This window comes from Hakea prostrata, chromosome 1 (genome assembly GCF_041222555.1).
Source record: "Hakea prostrata isolate BN-2017 chromosome 1, UWA_Hpros_2, whole genome shotgun sequence".
Lineage (NCBI taxonomy): Eukaryota > Viridiplantae > Streptophyta > Magnoliopsida > Proteales > Proteaceae > Hakea > Hakea prostrata.
This window is the reverse complement of record NC_142600.1, coordinates 75,589,528-75,612,827: the sequence shown is the minus strand read 5'-3', so window position 1 is coordinate 75,612,827 and position 23,300 is coordinate 75,589,528. Positions and strand designations below refer to the sequence as shown.

The window sequence follows — 23,300 nt, the reverse complement described above, 5'->3', positions numbered from 1 at the left end:
GGTTTTAGTATGAATTCGGTATAAAATCATATTGCTTTGCTAATGAATTCTAATTTAGAAGGGCACTCCAATTTACTAATGAATGTTTGACTGGTCTTTTAACTTTTCTTAATCTGCCATGAGATGATTTTTCCTCAAAAGCATCTTCCAGATATGGGATTTGCATCAACCATGGTACAAAATTCAGTCGAGAAATGCGAAACAAAACTTATGAGGACAAAAAAAAAAGTCCTTAGTTTCAGTTGAAACTATCGAAATTTAGTCGAAATTTGTCGAAACCTCAAAACATATCGAAACCTGGTTCAACCCAGCTAGACCAGCTGGTTCATGAGAAATTTTTTTTTTCAAATTTTGTGGGAAACATGGGAAATTTTGTGGGAAACTTGGGAAATTTTATAGAAACTTGGGAAATTTCGTGGAAACTGGGACTTTTTCCTGTAAATTTTGTAACTTTCCCAAATTTTCAAATTTTTTTGTTTATTTCATGTTTCTCCAAATACCACAACAAATACACCCTCCATCAGGACTTTCCAATCCAAATTGCGCATTCCCTGACTGGTTATCTTGAGCATGTTGATGACCAGACTCATAAAGTTATAATTGTCGATTACCTTGACAACCATAGGCATAAAATGTCATGGGATGTCTATGTTTGTTGGTTGGAGGAGAAGATGTTACAGACATAATACTGCTCAGCTCACAAGATGGATCCACTCTTGACACTTCTCTTGGCACTAAGTTATACTTTCCTTTTTATTGTCAGTTATTTTGAAGTTAGAAATTATATATTGAATATTATATGCTTATAGTTAAGTTTATAGTGTACTTTTCGGATAACTCTATATTGATGTTATGTACATTGAATGACATATCTACTTTGATTTTTTTAGCAAAATATAACAAATGTGTTTTTTATACTCTAATTAGTTTAAATACAAAATCCCACTCCAAAATACTCTCTAAAACCTATCGAAACTTGATGTCGAAACTTGTACGGAAAAGTCCTCAGTTTCTTTGAAATTTCCTAAGTTTCCACCTAAGTTTCCCATTTTCACCCGGTCGAAACTTGAGTTTCCTCGACTATGGCATCAACCATGTCAATTGTTGCATATCAAACATAAAATACCCACTTAATTACATTGTTTTGATTGCTTAAAAATAGAAGTAAAGGTTGAAAAGAAGAACTTGCAATTTGCAAAAGCAATGAACACTCTCTTTCTGAACGTGTGATGAAAAGTAACCATGCTCCACTGTCTACTTTGCCTTTTTAAAGTTTAAATTAAAATTACAAAACTAATTTTAAATACGGTATGAAAACGGTATTCGGTACGGTATATGGTATGTATCGACGGTATACCTTCTGAAATTGAAACCATACCGTACCGAATTCTAGAAAACGGTTTCGGTACATACTTTACCGAATTTGAATCGGTATGGTATGGTGCAGTCCTAAACAGTAAGGTACGGTATGGTTAAATGGTTTCGGTACCGTATTGACACCCTTAATTAAGGGGTTGTGTGGTACCGTCTCTGCCTAATGGTTTTTTCTTGTATTCGTTCATCTTCATTATTTTTAACTGTTTCTGGTTGTTGGAATCATGTAGGTAAGGTAAAAAAAGGTTTTTGTTACAAGAAAAAAAGATGAGCTGAATAGAGAAGAACGGTATTCGGTACGGTATACGATATGTACCGACGGTATACCTTCTGAAACTGAAATCATACCGTACCGAAATCGAATTCGAGAAAACGGTTTCGGTACATACTTTTTTAATTTGAATCGGTACGGTACGGTGCGGTTTTAACCAGTAGGGTACGGTATGGTTAAACGGTTTCGGTACCGTATTGACACCGTTAATTAAGGGGTTGTGTGGTACTGTCTCTGCGTGATGGTTTTTTCTTGTTTCCCTGTTCATCTTCACTATTTTTCACTGTTTCTGGTTGTTGAAATCATGTAGGTAAGGTAAAAAAAGGTTTTTGTTACAAGAAAAAAAGATGAGCCAAATAGAGAAGAACTTTCGGTTGCTGAAATCATGTATGGTTATAAAGAAAAAAACATTTTGGTGATAGGAAAAAATGTGAGAAATAGGGAAGAAATTTGGAGTCACACCAAACAGCGGGCTCAAAATTGTGTCCAAGCAAATAGAAAACACACAAGAAATAGATTGGATTGCAAATCCGTTTGGCTCAAAATTGTGTCAATGCAAATAGAAAATACACAAGAAATAGATTGGATTGCAAATCAATGGTTCAGGCTGTTTTTGTTCTAAAAAATCCAAAAAAAGGAAAGAAAAAAAAGAAAAAAAGAACATTTACCCAAAAAAAACTCTGAAAATAATATATCTAATGTTTTTAAAATAAGAATTTGTAATATAATATTTTTATCTTGTGACAGCATGTTCTTGGTAAAGTCGAGCAAGAACCAAGGCCTTAAAAAAGGTACTAAATGTTTCCTAATTCTAGAAACTTCCATGATCTCCAATGCAGATGTAGAAATCTTTTTATTGTGTAACAATCTGCAAAATCGAAACTTAGTTGGATAATGTGTTTGGCGTGGTGGTGTCCACTATTGGATGCACGCCGGTAGAATCTTATTAAATCTCAGCCACTCAAAAAAACATTTACATATAATTTACTTGAGTAAAACAAAATTGGTTTTTCTTTGAAATGAAAGGAACAATGTTTTGAGCAGTTAGGATTTAATAGAACCCACGTGATTTGTATTTGATGATGTGACATCACAAGCACTACTGCAATGCACCACTCAAGCAAGATCCCTGAAATTCTCTTCATACCTAACATCTCAGGATACTAAAATGCTCTAACACTTGGATCTAAAAGGGATTTTTATTTGGCAGCGGCTGCAGACTGCCATCAACGGTCATGATCTTGTCACGTTTATAAAAATGGATCTAACTGCTATAATTGAAAAGTGGGGACTTAAATTTAAATTTTTTACCTTTACAATTTTAGAATTATATATTCTACATTTTAATTTTAGAATTATATATTCTAAATTTACAAGAATAGATCCTAGATTGTGTTCCGTGACGATATATGGCAACCGTTGGGGTTGATGTATTTTTTTTGGCGACAGTACTATGTAATTATGGGGGGAAATGGCTTTTGCTGAGACTTTTGTAACTGTCGGGGAATATCAGGATTCTTGACGACGCTTTTATGTAACCATCAGGGAAAATCTGGATTTTCTACAATGCTTTCACGTGACTGTTAGAAAAGATATGGATTTTCAGCGATGGTTTTGTTTATCCGTCGAGGAAACTTGTTTTCGGCGACATTTTAGATATTCATCGGGGAAAAATATAGGATTTAAGCAATGGTTATCGCGAAGCATCGATGATATATACATGATTCTCTTTCCCTTTTTGTGATGCTTTCCCTCCCCCAATATGCAAATACTGTGTGACACATGAATTCTATCCATTTATTAGTAGAATTTGTTTTTCCTTAAAATAGTGTGCCTTTATTGGAAACTGTTTTTTTTAAGATCTTCTATTCAAAATTGCTTTAGTTACTTCCATTGAAGTAGCTTGGAAAGTTATAATATTATAGCTATTAATCCACTGTGTTACAGTTTGAAACTTCTTTGCAATTTTGTACATAATAATATTTCCTGAACATTGGGTTTTTTTGGGAGTTTTAACTCTTGAGAGATCTTTTGGTTCGAACAAGAAATCCATCATTAGAATCTGAGTTACTCTGTGTGTGTGTGTTTTTTTGTGTGCAGTTGTTTGGATTTTGCCTAATTGAGGATCCAACTCATTAGAGAAGTGATTTCATCATCCGGCCTGCTTCCCGTCTGAAAGAACCGCTCACTTAAGAAATAGGAGAATGTTTTGAAATTATTAAGCAAATTGAGACATTCAGCCATGTATTTGTTTTTGGATTTTGAATTATTTCATTGGGTGTGATGTTGTAGAAACTTGAGTTGGCGTCTTTTTTTTTTTTTTTAATAAAGTTCTTGAAACAACAAATAGCATTATATAAAAATAAGATTTCGTAATATAACATTTTTATCTTGTGACAATATATTCTTAGTCAAGTCGAGCAAGAACCAAGGTCTTAAAAAAGGTACTAAATTTTTTGTAAATTCTAGGAACTTTCATGATCTCCAACACAGATGTAGAAATCTTTTCATAGTGCAATAATCTGTAAAATCGGATCTTAGTTGGATAGTGCATCTGGCGTGGTGGTGCTTGCGGTGTCCATTGTTGGATGCACGCCAGCAAAATCTTATCAAATCTCAGCAGCTCAAAAAACCCTTCACATATAATCTACTTAAGTGAAACAAAAATTGGTTTTTCTTTGAAATGAATTGAACTATGTTTGAGTGGTTAGGATTCAATAGAACCCGCGTGATTTGTGTCTAATGATGTGATATCACAGGCACCGCCACAATGCACCACTGAAGCAAGAGCCCTGAAATTCTCTTAATAACTAACAGTTCAGAATACTCAAATGCTCACACTTGGATCTAAAATGGATTTTTATTTGTAGCAACGGCTGCTGCAGCCTGCTGCCAATGGTCATGATCTTACCACCGTTACAAAAATGGATCTAAAGGCCAAAAATTAAAAAATGGGGACTTAAAATGTATTTTTTTTCTTTCTATGTTTACATTTTTAGATTATATATTCTAAATTTACAAGAATAGATCCTAAATTGAGTTCAACTGAAAAATAGAGAGAAACCCTAGAAGTTCGGTGATGCAAGATTGTTGATGGTGGTTCATCGGTTAAGATTACTTGTCCTTTGGTTTCTTCTGACTACTTTCCTTTAGATTTGTTCAATGGGAGATCCTTTGGGCTTACCCATGGAGTGGAGAAAGGAGGAACAAGAGTTGTTGTAGTTGAATTTGATACCTCTGTGGATGTTAACCTAGGTGACCCAAAGGGAAATAATGTTGGCATGGGATTGATTACGATGTCAGTACCAAAATCTTGGAGGTTAGGTTGAATGATTATGAAACTGTGAGACCATCCATTCTACTGATTATTCTTGCCGAATCAGTCTATCAGAGATGTGGAAATAGGTATGATGTGTTTGTGTGTATGAGCTCGTTCGTTGGAAATTCTTCTCAGACGACCAACGTCTATTCCTGGAGCAGCTTCAGATTAAGAAGTGTATCCAATTGTGGAGCTACATTCACAATCAGCAAATCCTCGTATTTCTTCAGTGCCACCAAGTAAACCAATTGTGGAGCTATGGCTGCGATCGATGATCATCATGATTTTTTGGAGAATCTCTATGAATATGTACCAATGGAGTATCATGTGCATTTGTGGAATTTCCAAGTTTTTCCTCACGGGAGGTAGAAGTGTAGAACCCAGTCGAGGGGTCTATGATGTAAATTTGAAATACATTTATTGAAAAAGTAAAATAGAAAAAATTAATTTACATTTTGTAATTAAAGGCCAAGTCTCAGAATTCAAATTCAAATCCATCGTAACTAACTCTTAACTCAAAGTACGATAGGGCTTTTTCAATGGTGGTTTTAAAGCAGATGCATGGGCGGAGCTTCCATGGAAGGTGAAGGTGGGTTGGCTGGCGGGGTCCACTAAGAATAAAAGCAAGCATTTTGAAGAGCACGTGGGCGCGGGACCACTGTTGCTAAGAATGAAGCATTGTAACTTGCAAAAATCACATGCTTGCGTGCATAATTTGCATAGACCTCCTGTGGACGACCACGATGATGAGAGCTGCTCCTCCTCCTTAGCTTCATCAGACGACGAAGACGAATTGTTCAACTCACCAATATTCGACAATCAGAGACTGTCCGACGAAGATTTCCGCTTTACCGGTGGAAGGTGGAGATGGTGAAGCAGAGGAGAGCTGAGTGAGGAGAGAGAACAAATTGGGGTTTAAGTTTTTAAGTGTTGGTAAGGGCATTTTTGGATTAAAAAAATTAACTATAGTTTAATGGTTTTACTAACAGAATGGACTAGTGTGTTTAATGAATGGGGTGTCAGTGTTTTAAAGTCTCCATTTTGGGGTGGCAGTGCAATTTGCTCATTTTTTTTTGTTACTTGGAGAGATTGGAACCAAAGAACGAAATATCGCTTACATTTCGCCGAACTTCAGGTTCATTCCTCATTTCATTCATCATTTCTTTCTCATTAACTTCAGAGTTTCAGGTTTTGAGGTCAACGCCGTTGCTGAGAGTTCACCGCTGCAACCCAAGATCTGGCTCACAGTATTTCTTTCTCTCTCTCTCTCTCTCTCTCTCTCTCTCTCTCTCTCTTCTTCTTCTCCTCCTTCAAGGATCCGGCGAAAATAGCTTGCATGCTTGCAGAAGCCTAGACCAGAGGAACCCACAATCCAGATGATCGATTGATATGAAATCGTAATAGTAGCTAGCTCCCTGAACCAGTCAGTCAGTCACCCATTACCTAGGTTTATTCCTCAAGAATTCTCATAGGAAAGATGCCAACATAGACTCTACTGTGAGGACGGTCCCCAGAAATGAAAGGCAAATTTGAAAGTTGTGTGAAAAGGGTTACAGCCAACGGTGGTAGTACTACTCCTCTTCTGTGTATTTCTCTTTCTCTCTTTCTTTCTTCTTCTTCTCCTTCTCCTTCAACGATCTGGCAAAAACAACACTAAATCCGGCGATTTTCGTTTGATTATCGTGATTATCGATTTTCGTTTAGTTATTTTCCGGCAATTTTCGCTGGTTCGCTCGAAAATCGACGATTTTCCGGCAATTTTCAAAGAGGTTCGTTTCGCCCCCTAGTTTCGGTTTGCCGGGGGCGAAATACCGAATTTCGGTGATATTTCACCGAAATTCAGCCAAAATTAAGTTCCTTAATTGCAACCATTGGTTGCATGCTGCATCTGCTATAACAAATAAAAATTTATCTAAAAAGGGATCACTCATATGACGTGCAACAGTGACGTCATGTCATCGACGTCATCTTTAGTTTTAGTGACACGACACCATTTTCCAATCCTTAATTTCATGTAAAAAATGAACCTCGTCAACGCACATGTCTCCTGCTAATAAAAGTCCCTGCATGCCTTGCAAGAAAGTTTCTCTCACATATTTTGTCTTTCCCGAGTTTATTTTTTTCCCTTTTGCAGTAAGATCATAGTTGCGTCATCCATTACATTACACTTCTAACTTCTAAGGAAGACCAAAAGCCATGTCAACGTCAACACAAACACGTTCCACGTGTAGTGACGTGTAACGCTATCTTCCTTATGGATATTATCCCGTTCTGCGAACTTCTAAATGCATGCTATACTTTGAAGTTTGAAAAAACCATTCTTTCGCAGCGAAAGCCTCGAAGTTCCTCTCTGGAAATTCATCAGAAGCTGCCTCTCTCACGATTCTTTTATATGCAGATCGATAGAGAGACAGAGACGGAGGACGTACAATTAGTTCAGATACTGGACTGTTCAGTATTAGTTTAGTTCTATCTGCAGAAGTAACTTTTACCAATCATGGAGAAGCCAACGCGTTCTTTGGAGATCACTATTATCTCTGCAGAAGGCTTACACATCAATGGACGTTCTGTAAAGAACACATTTGTGATCGTAAGAACTGACTCAGAAAACGAGAGGTGGACAAGTATGGATGGCGAAGGAGGGAGCTACCCATCATGGAACCAGAAGCTGGTTCCACTGCCATTACCCAGTTCGCTTCAGTTGATTACGGTGGAGGTGCAATGCAAGACTTCTTTAGGAGGAATCAGGACCGTTGGAATGTCGAACGTTCCAACCTCAGATTTCATGGGGGATTATACGCCGCCACAATATCTGCACTTTCTAAGTTATCGTTTGAGGGATCGCAATGGTGAACGTAACGGTATCATTAACTTCTCCCTCAGGGTGCATGGATCATCCCAAGTCTTTGGGACGGCCTGGCCTGTTCCTCCGCCTCAATTCTTGGGTTTTCCGGCGGCTGCTCCAAATAAGAAGATAAAGATCAGTGTCAGTGCCGCCGGAGAGGTTGCGAGTGGAAGTGAGACAGCCCTTGGCGTTCCAGTTCCGGTGCCTTACAAGTATAGCTATGGGTATGGGGTTTAATCTGCATGAACAACCAAAGACAATAAGGCTCCAATGGTGTTCTGCTCAACTAAGGCTCTTACAAAGAAAGAGACAGAAGGGATTCAACTGGGTGAGACAGAGAATCTTGAGAGACGTATATATATATATATACAGAGGAAACAGATTGAGAGAGACCAAAAACAATAAAGAGGGATAGAGCGAATGAAAAATGAGAGCGATGAGATTTTCATTGATGCAGGTCGATAAAAAGTCCCATTTGTCCAACAGCTCTCAATTGGATGCTTTGCTTAGCTAGGACTTTGATTCAACTTTTAGACTTGGTATGTGGTCTTAGTAATTTAAAAACAAGTTAGTCTAGTTGTTTGAAAAAGTTAGTTCAAGTACAATTTTTAATCCAATACGTTTTCTAGAATAAAAGGACGACCTAATTTGCCAAACACGTTTAACTTGATCATTTATTCTATTCTCCAATTATAATAAATTGCAACAGTTTCCTGACTTGTTATCAAAGGCATCCACGTCTTTATTTAAGGTTTGTCAACAATGAAAATTTCTATGTGAAGTTGCCCTTCCTCGTTATGTTGGTTACTTTATAAAAAAAGAAAAAGTTAGGTGAGCTACTCTACCAAGAAAAGAAAAGGCGAGCTACTCACCTATTTTCTTTAGCAGCATTTACATCCCTTTTCCTTTGAGTTGATAAAAATATATTTGAGTTCATGATCTAAGCTGAGTAATTCCAGCGTTCATCCTGAGCCAAGATCGAACACTCTATGAGATTCATAGTTGCATTACTTATAGCTTCCTTTTTCGTAGACAAAGCGGATTCGGAATTGTCTTTCATTCCAAGACAAGTTGATAAAAATATATTTGAGTTCATGATCTAATCTGAGTAATTTCTTAATCCCATCTAGATGGTTTTTCATTTTTATTTCATGAAGAATCCTGCACAAACAAACCTTCATGTACGTATAATTTTCCTCCTAGCTGTCTTTTTATATTGACAATGCTGAAAACACTCGTAATGTAAGAACAAAAGATACTAGGGTGCAATTTTGACTTGATTCTAAATGTATGTGCCTTGTCTCACCTTGAGTGGCTTGAACTCAACATTCTGAGTTGGACGCAAGTAAAAGAATTATTTTCTAGAGTTTAGATCCTTTTCTTAGAGGGGCTCTTACATGAATGCCTAATAAGTTAGAGAATTTAGTCACATAGAAATTTTAGTTGAAGGGTTAGAATAAATCCATTAAGTGCTGTTAGATTATAATATTACATGACCTTGAATTCTATACCTCATTAGGTGCTTATTGGGGGATACCCTCCAAAGAGAAAAGCCAAATACTTTTTTCCAAGAGAATGACATCTATGATCTTCTTATCCTTTAGTCAACCCCGAGGGGTGGCTCAGTTGGTTAAAAGCAACACTTCCACATAAGAGATCAGGGGCAAAGCCCCAACTTATATTATGTTATACCCCTATCTTCAATATATCAAAGCTCCTATTCGAAAGTTTTCGAACCTTGAGGGGTGGCTCAGTTGGTTGAAAAACCAATACTTTCAAGTAAGAGATTAGAGTTCGAATCCCCTTGCGTCCAGGGCTAGTGTGGGTAGCATGTAATTTGTGCCACTTAAGTGGGAAGTCAAGAGTTTTGGCCCAACTTAAATGAACAGCATGAAAAATAACTCCCTTTTTTTTGGGTAAAATCAAAATTATTTGATAGCTTCCGTTATTTTTGTGAACATCTTTGACTTGCTTTTTGTTTGTGAAATTAAAAGTAACCGCAAGCGCACGGTATCGTGTAGCTAACGGGTCGATCTCAAGAAGATATGCCACTTAGAATTGAACTTCTTAATAGTAATGCGAGAGTATAATGATTCAATTTTTGTTAACTAAACAACTAAACTAAACGATCCTAATCCATACATCTAATGCAATCGAATTGAAAAAATAAAGTAAACACAATCAATGTATAAATAAAAGACAGGAAAAAAATGCGAACAATAAAAATAAAAGGAAAAGGGAAGTGATCTGAGTGTCAACTCTGGATCGAGGGAATGAGAGTATAATAATAATGACTTTGACCGTGGACCCTTTGCCGTAGCTTACAGTCCACCGATTAGGGGAACATATATTAAAGAAAAAACAGGTGCATAAAGTAAATAACAAAAAGTAAATAACAAAGCAATAAACAAAGCAATAAAAGGAAAATGAAGCCTTAACCAAAGAGAGGCACGACTATAGGCATCTCTGATCAAGGATCCAGGGGAAGGGAGAACAATAAATAAATGCTGAAAGTAAATTGCAGAAAGTAAATAACAGAAAGTAAATTGCAAAAAGTAAAATGGAAACCTTAACTAAAGAGAGGCACGACTGAAGGCATCTCTGATCAAGGATCCAGGGGAAGGGAGAACAATAAATAAATGCTGAAAGTAAATTGCGAGAACAAGTAAATCAAAAAGTAAAATGGAAACCTTAACTAAAGAGAGGCACGGCTGAAGGCATCTCTGATCAAGGATCCAGGGGAAGGGAGAACAATAAATAAATGTTGAAAGTAAATTGCTGAAAGTAAATAACAGAGTAATAAAAGGAAAGGGAAACCTTAACCAAAGAGAGGCACGACTGTAGGCATCTCTGATCAAGGACCCAAGGGAAGAGAGAACAATAAATAAATGCTAAAAGTAAATCCTAAATTAAGAATATGGAGGGGTAGATAGAAGCGGGAATGGAGGGAGGAGAGAAGATTATTGAAGAAGACCACTTACTAGCGAATTGAACAAACGATTCGAATCTCAACCAACCCTAACAACCAGATCTGGATCTAGAATGATCTAGATCTGCAATTGCTAGACCCAGAGAAAAAGGAATCTTAAAACTTGAAACTTGAAACTTGAACTTGAATTGCATTACATAGAAAAATTAAACCTAAACATTCAATCTAGAAATTTAAATCTCACAAATGCAAGCAAAGAAAACTAGAGAAAGCCTAAATAAATTGAAGAGAAAAGAAAGAGTGCTTCTACTAAGCTCTAAAAAACCTTTGTCTTTAATGGAGTATCACCTCTTTTTATAGAGTTTACATGAGATATGAATCTTGACAAAATTTGAATCAAACTCAGGGTTCCTATCTGACTCAGCCAATTAGGGTTTTGACGTACTAATCGGACCGACTTAGAGAGATCATATGCATAATTCCACCATTGGATTTGAGGATTAAGAAGTCTTGAAGCTCTCTTCCAAAAATCAGCACGATCAGACACCGGATGACCGTTCAATGAAGGGCTTGATCGAAACTGGACAGAGACATTCAAAAACGGGATTTTTGCCTCTTTCTTCTCTAAATTTAATTTTTTTCCTCCTTTTCTTTCTTTAATCAAATCCCAAATAGGAAATAAGATATTGAAGTATGCAAGGACTCTTTTTCTCCATTAGGACTCTCTCAATAATATCTCTATAGATTTGATTAATAATTTCTAATCTTAGCCGTAGATCAAAATTTGCTTCTTTATCTCTAAAATACTTTGGAGTTGGCCCATAATCACATCTTTGTCCCATCATGCTCCAAGTTAGGCCTATTTTCGCATTTGAGAACTTGAACGGACCTCTTGACATGTAAAATCGCATGTTTAATACCCAAAACTCCAAATATTCGCTTAAGTCTTGAAAATTCATAAAATCTGCAAAAACAACATAAAACACAAGGTAGCTCCACTCAAAGTGTGTAAAATGCATGCTTTATGCCCTAAGATTTCACACATAAATGTGCTCATCACTTTTTATTCATTTCTAGTGCACAATCAAGATATTCTACTAGTAACTTCAGCAAAATGAATTGAAAATAAGAAGTTACAAGTGGTGGGATACTTGATATCTCTTTTCTCATTGTTTGTGCATTAGGTTCGAGTGAAGTTTACTCCTCTAATGCCACTACCTTCTTAAGTCATCATTACAAGAAAATGAAACTTAGGGTTGTTTTCTACTAGAAATGACATTATAAGGTCAAAAGAGATCAAGGACAACATAGATTATCTAATCATAATGTTATGGACGATTCATAATATACCTACCTAGGTCGACCAAAGAAGAACTGGACAAATCAAACCTTGGTCGGGCCACAAATAAACATGTGAAACGAAGGCACTAAGCAACGTATACAATATGAATCATAATCAACCTCCTTAAATATAGGGATAAGGATCCTGATCAAGTCAAATAGTTTGAATTGCTATTAGAATTCAGATTGGACTCCACAACTACAATCCATGTAATACTCTCTCAGCAGATAAGATTCCTCCTCTCCTCTGTTAAGTTAGCAACAATTATAGAGTTCAAGTTGAACTCCATCACCGCACAGGCAAGGTAACCTCCTAAGCTATAAATACCCACACCTTCACTATTATTAGGTATGCATTCTTGAGTCACTCTATCTAGCATTGTGAGTTCTACAAGTTTTTTTCTTCTTTCAAAGTTTGTGCGCTTCTATTGACTTGATCGTCAAACCAATCCGGTTGACTATGTTTTTTTGCATGTTGTTTGCTTGCGTTGCTGAATAGGTTTTTGGAGCAACAAATTGGAGTTGTCTATGGGAATTTGATTGAAAAGCCATCGTGCACACAATTCCAAGATACCATGGCAACTGGGCCTTAGAAAAATATAGAACAATTATTATCCTATGCAAAGATGAAGTCGTTGACGAGGAATTCTTTGCCAAAAGTGCTTGACCAAGGAAAGTTCGAAGGATTCGGCAACTAAAGCTAGATCCGATCAACAAAAGTTGGACTATATGCTTGAGAAAGAATGGTTCATCGACCAATCAGCGAATTGGTTGACCATCTTCATAGTAGCAAGAAAGAGCGATAAGAATGAGAGAGAGAGAATTTTGATTATCATCCAAGCAAAAACATACTTTCACTTTTTGAGCACTAATACTCACTTTGTTAGCAATGTGATGAGAATTAAAGTTCTCATTTAAGACTACTTCTTGAAGTCACCATGCTCCGGGGGGGGAATAAGTATATGACTTCTTGGCCATAAAAACATGGTGACCTCTCGAACAAATATAATAATTTTTTCGACCACAGAAAATGGTGGTTGATGAGCCAAATCTAAATATTCAAGCACTACTAGTTGTGGACTCGCAAAGGTATGAAGCAAAAGATGTATACAAGCAAGTGCTGTCAATTACAAATAAATGTTTGATCAATATTCGAGGTGATCAAATACAAAAATAAAGAGAACAAATACGAGTTCAAGATTGAACTTCCTCTTGCACCTTTCATCGACATCTTCAGCGCCAACCTTTGCTTCTTCTTCTGGGGTCGGCTCCCAATTGGAGTCTAAAAAATTATCTACTTCAAAAAGAGCTCCACTCTCCGACCATCCAAGATGATCAGGCAATTTTGAGGTCGTCATAAAAGCCAGAGTCAAAGGATTTGCATATAATGAAAAGACTCCAAGAAACGTGCTATAGGTCTTGGCACATCCAACAGTCACTTCACAAATTAATACACTGTCTATGCTGTCTTCAAATTTGTTCGAGCACAAATCAAGCCAAAAATCGATTCACTAGATCGAATCCTGATTGGGAGAAACTTAATCCCTTGGCTCAAACACGGAATTAACGTGGCCAAGTGATTGGGGGCTTATGTTATGGATGATTCATAATAGACCTACCTAGGTCGACCAAAGAAGATGATCGATCAAACCTTGGTCGGACCACAAATAAACATATGAAACGAAAGCACTAAGCAACGTACAATATGAATTGTAATCAACCTCCTTAAAGATAGGGATAAGGATCTTGATCAAGTCAAATACTTTGAATTGCTATTGGAGTCTAGATCAAACTCCACAACTACAACCCAAGTAATACTCTCTCAGCAGATAAAATTCCTCCTCTCTTTTGTTTAGTTAGCAACAATTAAAGAGTTCAAGTTGAAGTCTACACAGCCAAGGTAACCTCCTAAGCTATAAATACCCACACCTTCGACATTATCAGGTATGCACTATTGAGTTACCCTCTAGCATTGTGAGCTTTACAAGTTGTTTTCTTCTTCTATAGCTATGCGATTCCAGTAACTTGATCATCGGAGACGTTCCTTGACCAACACGGTAGAGCACGTTTTTTGCAAGTTGTTTGTTTGTGCTACCAAACAGGTTTTTGGAGCAACACATTAATTTAATAGAATTTACTAATGAAGTATGTAATTGAACAAGAAAAATACTTTGAGGAGCTAATGTCAAGTTGGTGTAGTCACGGGTGTCGCAATTTTCTTGGTTTCTTGAAGTATCCTGAAATTTCCCCTAAAAAGAAAAAAAAGATGACGGGCAGCAGTGATGTCCCGTAGTACAAGTAATCTTTTGTTTCCAATTTTCCAAACCTTGACCTCGTCAACACAAAGTCTCCTCCGGAAAAACCCTACATGAAACCAAAAAAGCATGCATGTCCCATTCGTTCTTTTGGGTGAAAAGTTTCTCACTTATATTATATTTTCGGAGATGGATGGGTAATGTCCACAAACACCAAAAGCCAAGTCAGCTTAAATGCGAACAAGTTTCACGTGTAATGACGTGTCAACGCTGTCTTCCTACACATGGATTCTCCGGTTCTGCGAACTTTTTAATGCATCCCATACTTTGAAGTTTGAAAAATCCATTATTTCCTGAAAATTCATTAGAAATCACCTGTCTCGCTTCTGATTAATTTCTCATCTTCCTTCTTCGATCCCCTGTGTACGTATCTTCTATATATATATATATGTATAGATCCGTAGAGAGCCACGGAGAAGAATGAGTTCATCCCCTGTTAAGTATAAGCTCTATCAGAACTTTCATCAATCATGGAGAAGGCAACACGTTCTTTGGAGATCACTATTATCTCTGCAGAAGGCTTACACATCAATGGACGTTCTGTAAAGAAGAACACATTTGCGATCGTAAGAACTGACTCGGAAAACGAGAGGTGGACAAGTATGGATGGGGAAGGAGGGAGCTACCCATCATGGAACCAGAAGCTGGAGCCGCCACTGCCATTACCCAATTCGCTTCAGTTGATTACGGTGGAGGTGCAATGCAAGACATCTTTAGGAGGAATCAGGACCGTTGGAATGTCGAAGGTTCCAACCTCAGATTTCATGGGAGATTATACGCCGCCACAATATCTGCACTTTCTTAGTTACCGTTTGAGGGATCGCAATGGTGAACGTAACGGTATCATTAACTTCTCCCTCAGGATGCACGGATCATCGCAAGGCTTTGCGACGGCCGCCAGCTGGCCTGTTCCTCCGCCTCAATTCTTGGGTTTTTCGGCGGCTGCTCCAAATAAGAAGATGAAGATCAGTGTCAGTGCCGCCGGAGAGGTTGCGAGTGGAAGTGGGACAGCCCTTGGCGTTCCAGTTCCGGTTCCGGTGCCTTACAAGTATAGCCATGGGTATGCTGGGGTTTAATCTGCATGAACAACCAAAGACAATAATAAATAATATCTGTGCTTGGCCTTATCAAAAATTTGATAAGTTCTGTCTTTAAAGAACGATTTTCATGACATTAAAATGTCACTATTATGCACATGAAATAAACCCAAAACCAAAGTTTTTGGATCTAATAAATGACATAATACTTTAATTTTGAAAACACGTAAGTCCAAAAATTCTTTACAATATTAAATGTGTAAGTAACTAGTAGAACATTTTTTTTTTTTGATGAAATCCAAATTATTTCACAGTTTCTGTAATTTTTGTCAACATCTTTGACTGGCTTTTCATTCATTTTAGTACACAATCAAGATATCCTATTAGTTACTTCGGCAAAATGAATTGAAGACCAGAAGTCAACAAGTGGCGGGATACTTGATATCTCTTTTCTCATTATCTATGCATTAGGTTCGAAGTGAAGTTTACTCCTCAGATGCAACTACATTCTTAAGTCATTATTTTTTAAAGAGGTCTCAAATGGGTGTTTTGCTCAATTAAAACTCTTATAAAATAGTCAGAGAGAGAAGAGATTCAACTGGGTGAGACAGACAATAATGAGATACACATATATAGAGTAGAGAGATTGAGAGACACGAAAGACAATAGAGAGGGATAGAGCAAATGAAAGATGAGAGTCATGAGATATTCATTGATGCAGGTTGATAAAAATTTTCATTTCTCCAACATCTCTCAATTGGATGTTTTGTTTAGCTAGGATTTTGTTTCATTTTTCAAACCTGGTATGTGGTCTCAATAATATAAGAACAAATTAGACTACACGTATGAAAAGCCATCTCAAGTTCAATTTTTAATCCAACATGCTTCATATAATGAATGGACGACCTAATTTGCCACACACATTTAATTTGATCATTTTTCACATCTTTATTTAATTGTTATCAACAATCAAAAGAAAAGTTAGCTAAGCTTGCCTTCCTTGAAACCTAGTGATTTGGGCAAACTCATACATGGTTATGTTGGTTACTTTACCCAAAAGAAAAACAAGTTAGATGAGCTATTCTACCAAGGAAAGAAAAGTTAGCTGAGCTACTCAACCATTTTCTTTTGCAGCATTTACATGTCTTTTCCTTAAAGTTTGATAAAAAGATAATTGAATTCATGATCTAGTCCGAGTAATTTCATAATCCCACCTAGATCGAGCTTGGGTTTTCCATTTTTCTTTCATGACGAATCCTCCATAAACAAACCTTCATGTACGATACTTCTAAATATAATTTTCCTCCCAACTATGTTGGAATTTTAATTTATTTTTAAATTATGTGATTAAAAATATTTTTATGCATTTTATAATGAATGTTAGAGGTGATGTTATTCTCTGTTAGAAGTATATAGAAAGTGTCATTTGAGTGGCTAACAAACAAAGTTATCTTAGGTCTACTCCTAGCTTTTTTGGTTTTTTCAATATGGATTATATTACTTCTCCGTACAGGGGCATTTGTAGGTCTCCGTTGAACGTGGCCGTGCCACCTCAAACGACTTTCTCGAAGCTTATCACTTATGGGAGCAACTCCCAGACCAACTCTAATATGATCATTTCTTATCTTATCCATCCTAGTCTTGCCACTCATCCATCTTAGCATCCTCATTTCTGCTACACTGAGTTTATCTATATGATTATTTTTAACAGCCCAACACTCTATACCGTACATCATAACTGGTTGAACAATGGTCTTATAAAATTTTTCTTTAATCTTTAATGGAATACGCCGATCACATAAGACCCTGGACGCACCTCTCCACTTCATCCACCCTATTTTAATTCTTTGCGAAATCACATCCTCTAAATCACCTCTTTTACTTATAATTGAACCTATGTACGTAAAACAATCACTCTGAAGAATCTCTTTATCGTCAAGTATTACCACCTCATCATTTACCCGATCATGACTAAAGTTACAAACTAGATATTATGTCTTCGATCTACTAAGTTTGAAGCCTTTTGATTCCAAAGCTACTCTTCATGATTCTAATTTGGTATTAATCCCTACTTGGGTCTCATCAATCAACACAATATCATCGACAAAAAGCATACACCAGAGGACCTCATCTTCAATGTCTTCAGTTAATTCATCCATTACCAGTGCAAATAGGTATGGGCTTAAAGTTGACCTTTGATGTAGCCCAACAGTTATCGGGAATTCATTACTTTGTCCCCCCACTGTTCTAACACTAGTCACCGAACCATCATACATACCCTTAACTATATTTATATATTTACTTGCAACACTTATTTTCTTTAGAACTTGCCAAATTAACGCTTTAGGACTCTATCATAAGCTTTTTCTAGGTCAATAAATACCATATGAAGGTCTTTCCTACATTCTCTATACCATATGACCGTCGGCAGTACATGCTACGCATTAAATATGCAGCATTCAAGTTGGACACGTAATTCTCACAATACGTCATTCTTTTACATAAAAACCAAGAGAGAGACGAGAAAGTACATGGAAAATCTCAAATTCAAGTTCAGTAGGTCAATTCAAGTCTTCCCTGGCCCCGGATCCAACGTCTCCTTCTTCGTTCTTCATTGTTCGCTTCTTCCTACCGGCAGTGTTCACAACAGCTAGATTTACCGGAATAATTTACTATATAATAAGTATCAACACTCTCAGCGACATTGAATCAAACATGGAGAAGCCAACACGTTCTCTGGAAATCACCATTCTCTCCGCAGAAGGCTTGCGTCTCAATGGACGATCTGTAAAAAAAACAGCTTCGTGATCATAAGAGCTGACTCACATAACCTGAGATGCACAAGCATGGATAGGGAAAGAGGGAACTAATTAAATGTGTCTGCCATTCGGAATAAGCCTCTCCCACCGTTTCTATTCATGTGGTGGGATTTGATTACAGTGTTTGAGTTTTTCCTAATGAAGATTTTAAATGCAAGTCAATTTTATACAAAAAGAGAAAACGTCAAAAAATCTGAAGAAGTCCTATACCATGGGCGCCGCAAGAGAGGAACTCAAAGTCTTGCTTCTCATGTAAAAAGAAACTAAACGTTTGCTGCAGATGAGACTGCTTGGAAAAAGAAAAGAACAGCCATCGTCAGCAGAGCTGTCAATGATTAATTATTATTACTTTTTTATCTTTTAGATTTGATAGCTTTATATTAGGCAGCGATGATTATTAAATATACCATAGAGAGCAGTAAACCTGTAATCGCTTCACTAAGAGGTCCAGTCATTTGTATGAACAACCCATCATTATTATGACAAATCCATGTTGTTTCAACCTCCAATCACCATGATAATGCAATTGTTACCTCTTTGTGGCATGCCTAATTATACGAATGAATATGTCAATCCTAGGAATTTAACAGTGGCAACCTATTGCATGAATAACTTTGTCGATTCAACTTGTCTGCCGAATAATTAGAGGCTTCATACATTCTATCATCAGCATAATTGTGATACGATGATGATCATCATATTCTTCCATCGCTCATTTAGGTGGGAGTCCATATCTAGTCCATCATATCAATGTTCAAAAGTAGGCTCCCTCCTAAAGGATTTTTATTTGCGGCAGCAGCTACTGCTTGCTGCCGACAGTTCTCAAAGTGCCACATCATTAGTATTTGATCAGACGGTTGAAATTCAACTAGTGAAAAGTTATCTGTAAATATTGATTTTTGTTTTTGTATTTTAAGGGCTTAGATTTTATTAATTTACAAAAAAATCCCTCATTTACCCAACAGCAAAAACCCTATCTCATTCTCACCGACGCCATTTGGGAGCACCGGCCGTCATTGACTAATTCGCCAATCATCGAGCCGGAGATCCTGCTGCTCCTTCCGCCTCCGACGACAACATTACGGCGCTGCTCGAAAACCACGGATGCAAAACATTTGCTTCGCTCATCCAAAGCTCTGGAGTTGTCAAGGTTTATCAGTCAGCCATGGCTAAGGGTTTAACCTCGTTTGCACCGTCGGATGAGTAGTTTGAAGACCACCAAGACTCCAATCAGCACTCTTGCAACCAACGGCGCCGGAAAGTATGACCTCACGGTGAAAACAGCTGGAGATTCTATGACCTTGGACACCGGTGTCGATTCCTTGAGAGTTGCTGACACGGTGATTGATAAGACTCCGGTATGCATTTTCACCGTCGACAATATTTTTCTTCTGACCGAGCTGTTCGGGAAGGCGCCTTCTCCGGCACCATCTCTAGCGCCTGTTTCTTCTCCATCTCCCACCCCGCAGCATCTCCAACCCCAGCTCCGGCAGCCGTTGAAGCACCAGGTCCATCTGCAGTATCACCACCCACGATGGCAACATCCTCTCCGGTAAGTTCTCTAGGAGAAGCACCAGCGGCGGAGGCAGAGAACAGTATAGCAGGTTCTGGAGCTGCAGATTTGGGATCACCTGGATTGTGAAAACCCTAGTCACAGTATCTCAGTTTTCGTTGCCTGGGCATTTTTATTGTAAGAAATTATGACTTCCACAGGCGTGCTGAGCCTCTTTGTGTTCTTGAAGAAGAACGGTTTGTTTGAGCCTGCCTGTGTTCTTGAAGGGGGAGGGCTTGTCTCCGGCGACGACGGAAAACACACGCTGTCGTTGAGGAAGGAGTGATGAGATGCGGGACTTTTTTGTAAATTAATAAAATTTAAGCCCTTAAAATACAAAACAAAAATCAATATTTACAGATAAGTTTTCACTAGTTGAATTTCAACCGTTTGATCAAGTATTAATGATGTGGCACTATGAGGACCGTCGGCAGCAGCAGGCAGCTGCCGCAAATAAAAATCTCCCTCCTAAATGTGTAATTGAGGAGAGTGAGGGGAACACAATGTTATTTTGTTCCTTAGAAATAATCGGTACAAAAATGTTGTCAAGAAAGTACAACTTGTGTATCCCAAAAATAAAAGAAAGAATTAAAGGGACCTAGTAGCCTTTTAATAAACATATGAAATTTGATGAAAATAGCAGTTTTCATGTTCACAATAACATATCACATCCAATGCAATATTGATCACCATTTTATGCACGTTGGTTACAAACTTACAACCAATGCAACTATTCCAAGAAGAGAACTTCCTCAATGTTCCAACTAGGAGTGTAAATTGATAATCGAAATCTGCTTTCGAATTTGCATTGGCATCCGTTTAGGAGTATCCGAATCCATCCGATTACTAATAGAATGCGGATATGGTATATCCCTTTCTTACTAATTATATCTATCCGATACAATTATCCGATTAATTTACCTATTTAGATTTATTTTTCTTATTTTTGTAGATTTTTTTTACCTGTGATATTTGACTATTTTTCAAGATTTTCTACTAAAATAACTACCAAATTTGCTAAATTTTTAGATTTCAAACCTAGCCCTCACAAATAAAATGGTAAGATGTAAATAGGTAGTCAAAAACTTGTATTCAACATGTATTTATGCCCATTAGAAGAATCCAATTAAGAAAATAACTATTCGATTATCATCCAAATTTGGTCCATTTACACCCCTAGTTCCAACCCCTTGATTTCTCGATGCCACTATCGTTTTCGATTTTAATAAAGTTACCACTAAATCTTGAGGGAAAACATCTTTTCTCTTCTAAGACAAACAAATCTAAAGGAATGAAATTTTCTCTTTTCCAATAGAAAAGATTTTATTTTCAAAAACATTTTCCGAAATCGAGCAATATTAGACAATGCAAAGAAGACGAGTACACTATTAAGATCATTGCTGCAACAAAATGGGTTTTATACTATCAGGTTTTACTTGGCTAATTTTCTTGAATTCAGAAAATCCCAAGGATAGAAATGTGATCTTAAAAATTTTTTAAGTATTAATATTGAAAAATAAAAAATTAAAGGGGCATAAGGGCATTTTGGTCATAAAATGGTAATATGTATGTATCATTAATTGGCTTTTTTGGATACCTAAGGAGTCCAGATCGTCTCGACCCAATATGCTCATTTACCCATCCACCCACACTCTCATGAGTGTGGGACTACACCACCTTTGCTCGACATGGGCAATTCTTGTGAGTGTGGGTCCCAAGCTCATGTAAGTGTGGGTGGACGGATGAAGAAATAAGCTAGGTGAAGAGGATCTCCATTAATATTTGAGGGGAGGCAAATGCAAATTATCATATTTTTTTTATAGTTAAAAGTAACTTAGATCAAACATCACTAGGTCCAAATAAGAAAAACAATGAAATTGTGATATATAAAGCATGAATTATGGTACAATGATTTTCGCAAAGGCTTGACACTGATTATATAGAAACATATTCTCTTATGGTGGATGCAATCACCTTCAGATATCTTATTATTCTGGTAGTATATGAAAATTTTGACATGCGTCTAAGGGATATTATTATAGCCTATTATATGGCTCACTCGAGTATGAAATTTATATGAAAATCCCTGAAGGATTCAAAATCCCTAAAACACGTAAAAATTCCTAGTAAGTTTGTTCAATAAGGCTTTAGAAATGATTAAGGCATATATGGTATAATCTCCTTCATGGATATTTACTAAATAAAAGGTATAAAAATGATCCAATTTATTATTGTGCTTTTATTAAACGATATGAATCAATTTTAATAAATATATATGTTGATTACTTAAATATCATTGGAACTCCTGAAGAGCTTTCAAAAGTAGTTGACTATTTGAAGAAAGAATTTGAAATAAAAGATCTTGGAGAAACAAAGTATTGTCTTGGATTGCAAATTGATCATTCATCAAATAGAATATTTTGTAAAAATATTATATTAAATTTTTTTTTTTTTTACTAGTTAAAAATGATGTAAACCAAACTTTAGGAGGTTAAGATGAAAATTATTCTTAAAAATAATATAACTAATGGTGGACACAAGCAATCATTTTAAAAAATAAAAATAAAAAAATAATATAAGTAAAGTTCCAAATAATAAAAATTTTGTAATATAATACTTTTATATTATTTATCCCAAAAAATGATTTTTTTTATATTGTAACAACAAATTCCTTGTCAAAGTCGAGCAAGAACTGAGGTCTTTAAAAAGTACCAAAATCTGTAAATTCCAGGAATTGTCATGAATATTTATATCTTCACTGATGCTGTGAAGCATGAATGTTTCCACGGTGCAATACGTATTCAAAATCTGAAATTTTCTTCTTATCTTCCCGCTCAAAATTTACAAACACTTGGATATAAGAAAGGATATGATGCGGTTTTCACATGACGTGTAACATTGACGTCACGTAATCCTTAGTTTCAGAAACAAAATTTCCAATCCTTAATCCCAACCATAACATTGACCTCGTCAACGCAAGTCTCCTCCAAAAAAAAAAAAACAGTCTTACCTCAAATTCCATTTTTGTGTGAAGTGTCTCTCACGTACATTATATTAAGTTATTTAATTTATCAAATAAATTGTTTATTATTAATAATAATAGTCTTAAGTTATTTTTTAAATAGAGATAATTATTATTGTCTCTTTATACCATTGCTTAATTATTAACAGAACTTTATTCTCTGTGAAATTCCTATTATCTTCCCTCAATTCAAATAATGTTAAAAAACTATTACATTGAATGCTTAAAGTCTATTTTATCCATTTAAAATTAAGAAATCAAAACACACAACTGTCTTTATTTAGAAAAAAATCATATCAAATATTAATTTTAGAGTTGTATTCTTATTATTTTGAATTTTAAAAAAATTAACTAAATTATTTTTTCTGCTAAAAAATGAATTTTTAAAAATTAATAATGCCAAATTAAATTAATGAAAAAATAATATAAGTAGATCCTTCTTAAAATGGATAACATCAAATTAGAAAATAAATAAC

The 23,300-nt window shown here is 36.3% G+C and overlaps 2 protein-coding genes across 2 annotated transcripts; both read left to right on the top strand.

Moving 5' to 3' along the window:
• The first annotated feature begins 7,306 nt into the window (after positions 1-7,306).
• Positions 7,307-8,442, top strand: LOC149030118 (BON1-associated protein 2-like). The gene has a single exon (XM_089152335.1). The coding sequence runs from the start codon at positions 7,462-7,464 to the stop codon at positions 8,044-8,046; it is 585 nt and encodes a 194-aa protein (XP_089008461.1). The 5' UTR covers positions 7,307-7,461; the 3' UTR covers positions 8,047-8,442.
• Positions 8,443-14,827: 6,385 nt separating this feature from the next.
• On the top strand, positions 14,828-15,475 carry LOC149030117 (BON1-associated protein 2-like). The gene has a single exon (XM_089152325.1). It carries the CDS (start codon positions 14,865-14,867, stop codon positions 15,468-15,470), a length of 606 nt encoding a protein of 201 aa, XP_089008451.1. The 5' UTR covers positions 14,828-14,864; the 3' UTR covers positions 15,471-15,475.
• Positions 15,476-23,300: the final 7,825 nt, after the last annotated feature.

Excerpts from the sequence above, each read along its gene's own strand:
- LOC149030118 (XM_089152335.1), top strand. The coding sequence starts at position 7,462 with ATGGAGAAGCCAACGCGTTCTTTGGAGATCACTATTATCTCTGCAGAA.
- LOC149030117 (XM_089152325.1), top strand. The coding sequence starts at position 14,865 with ATGGAGAAGGCAACACGTTCTTTGGAGATCACTATTATCTCTGCAGAA.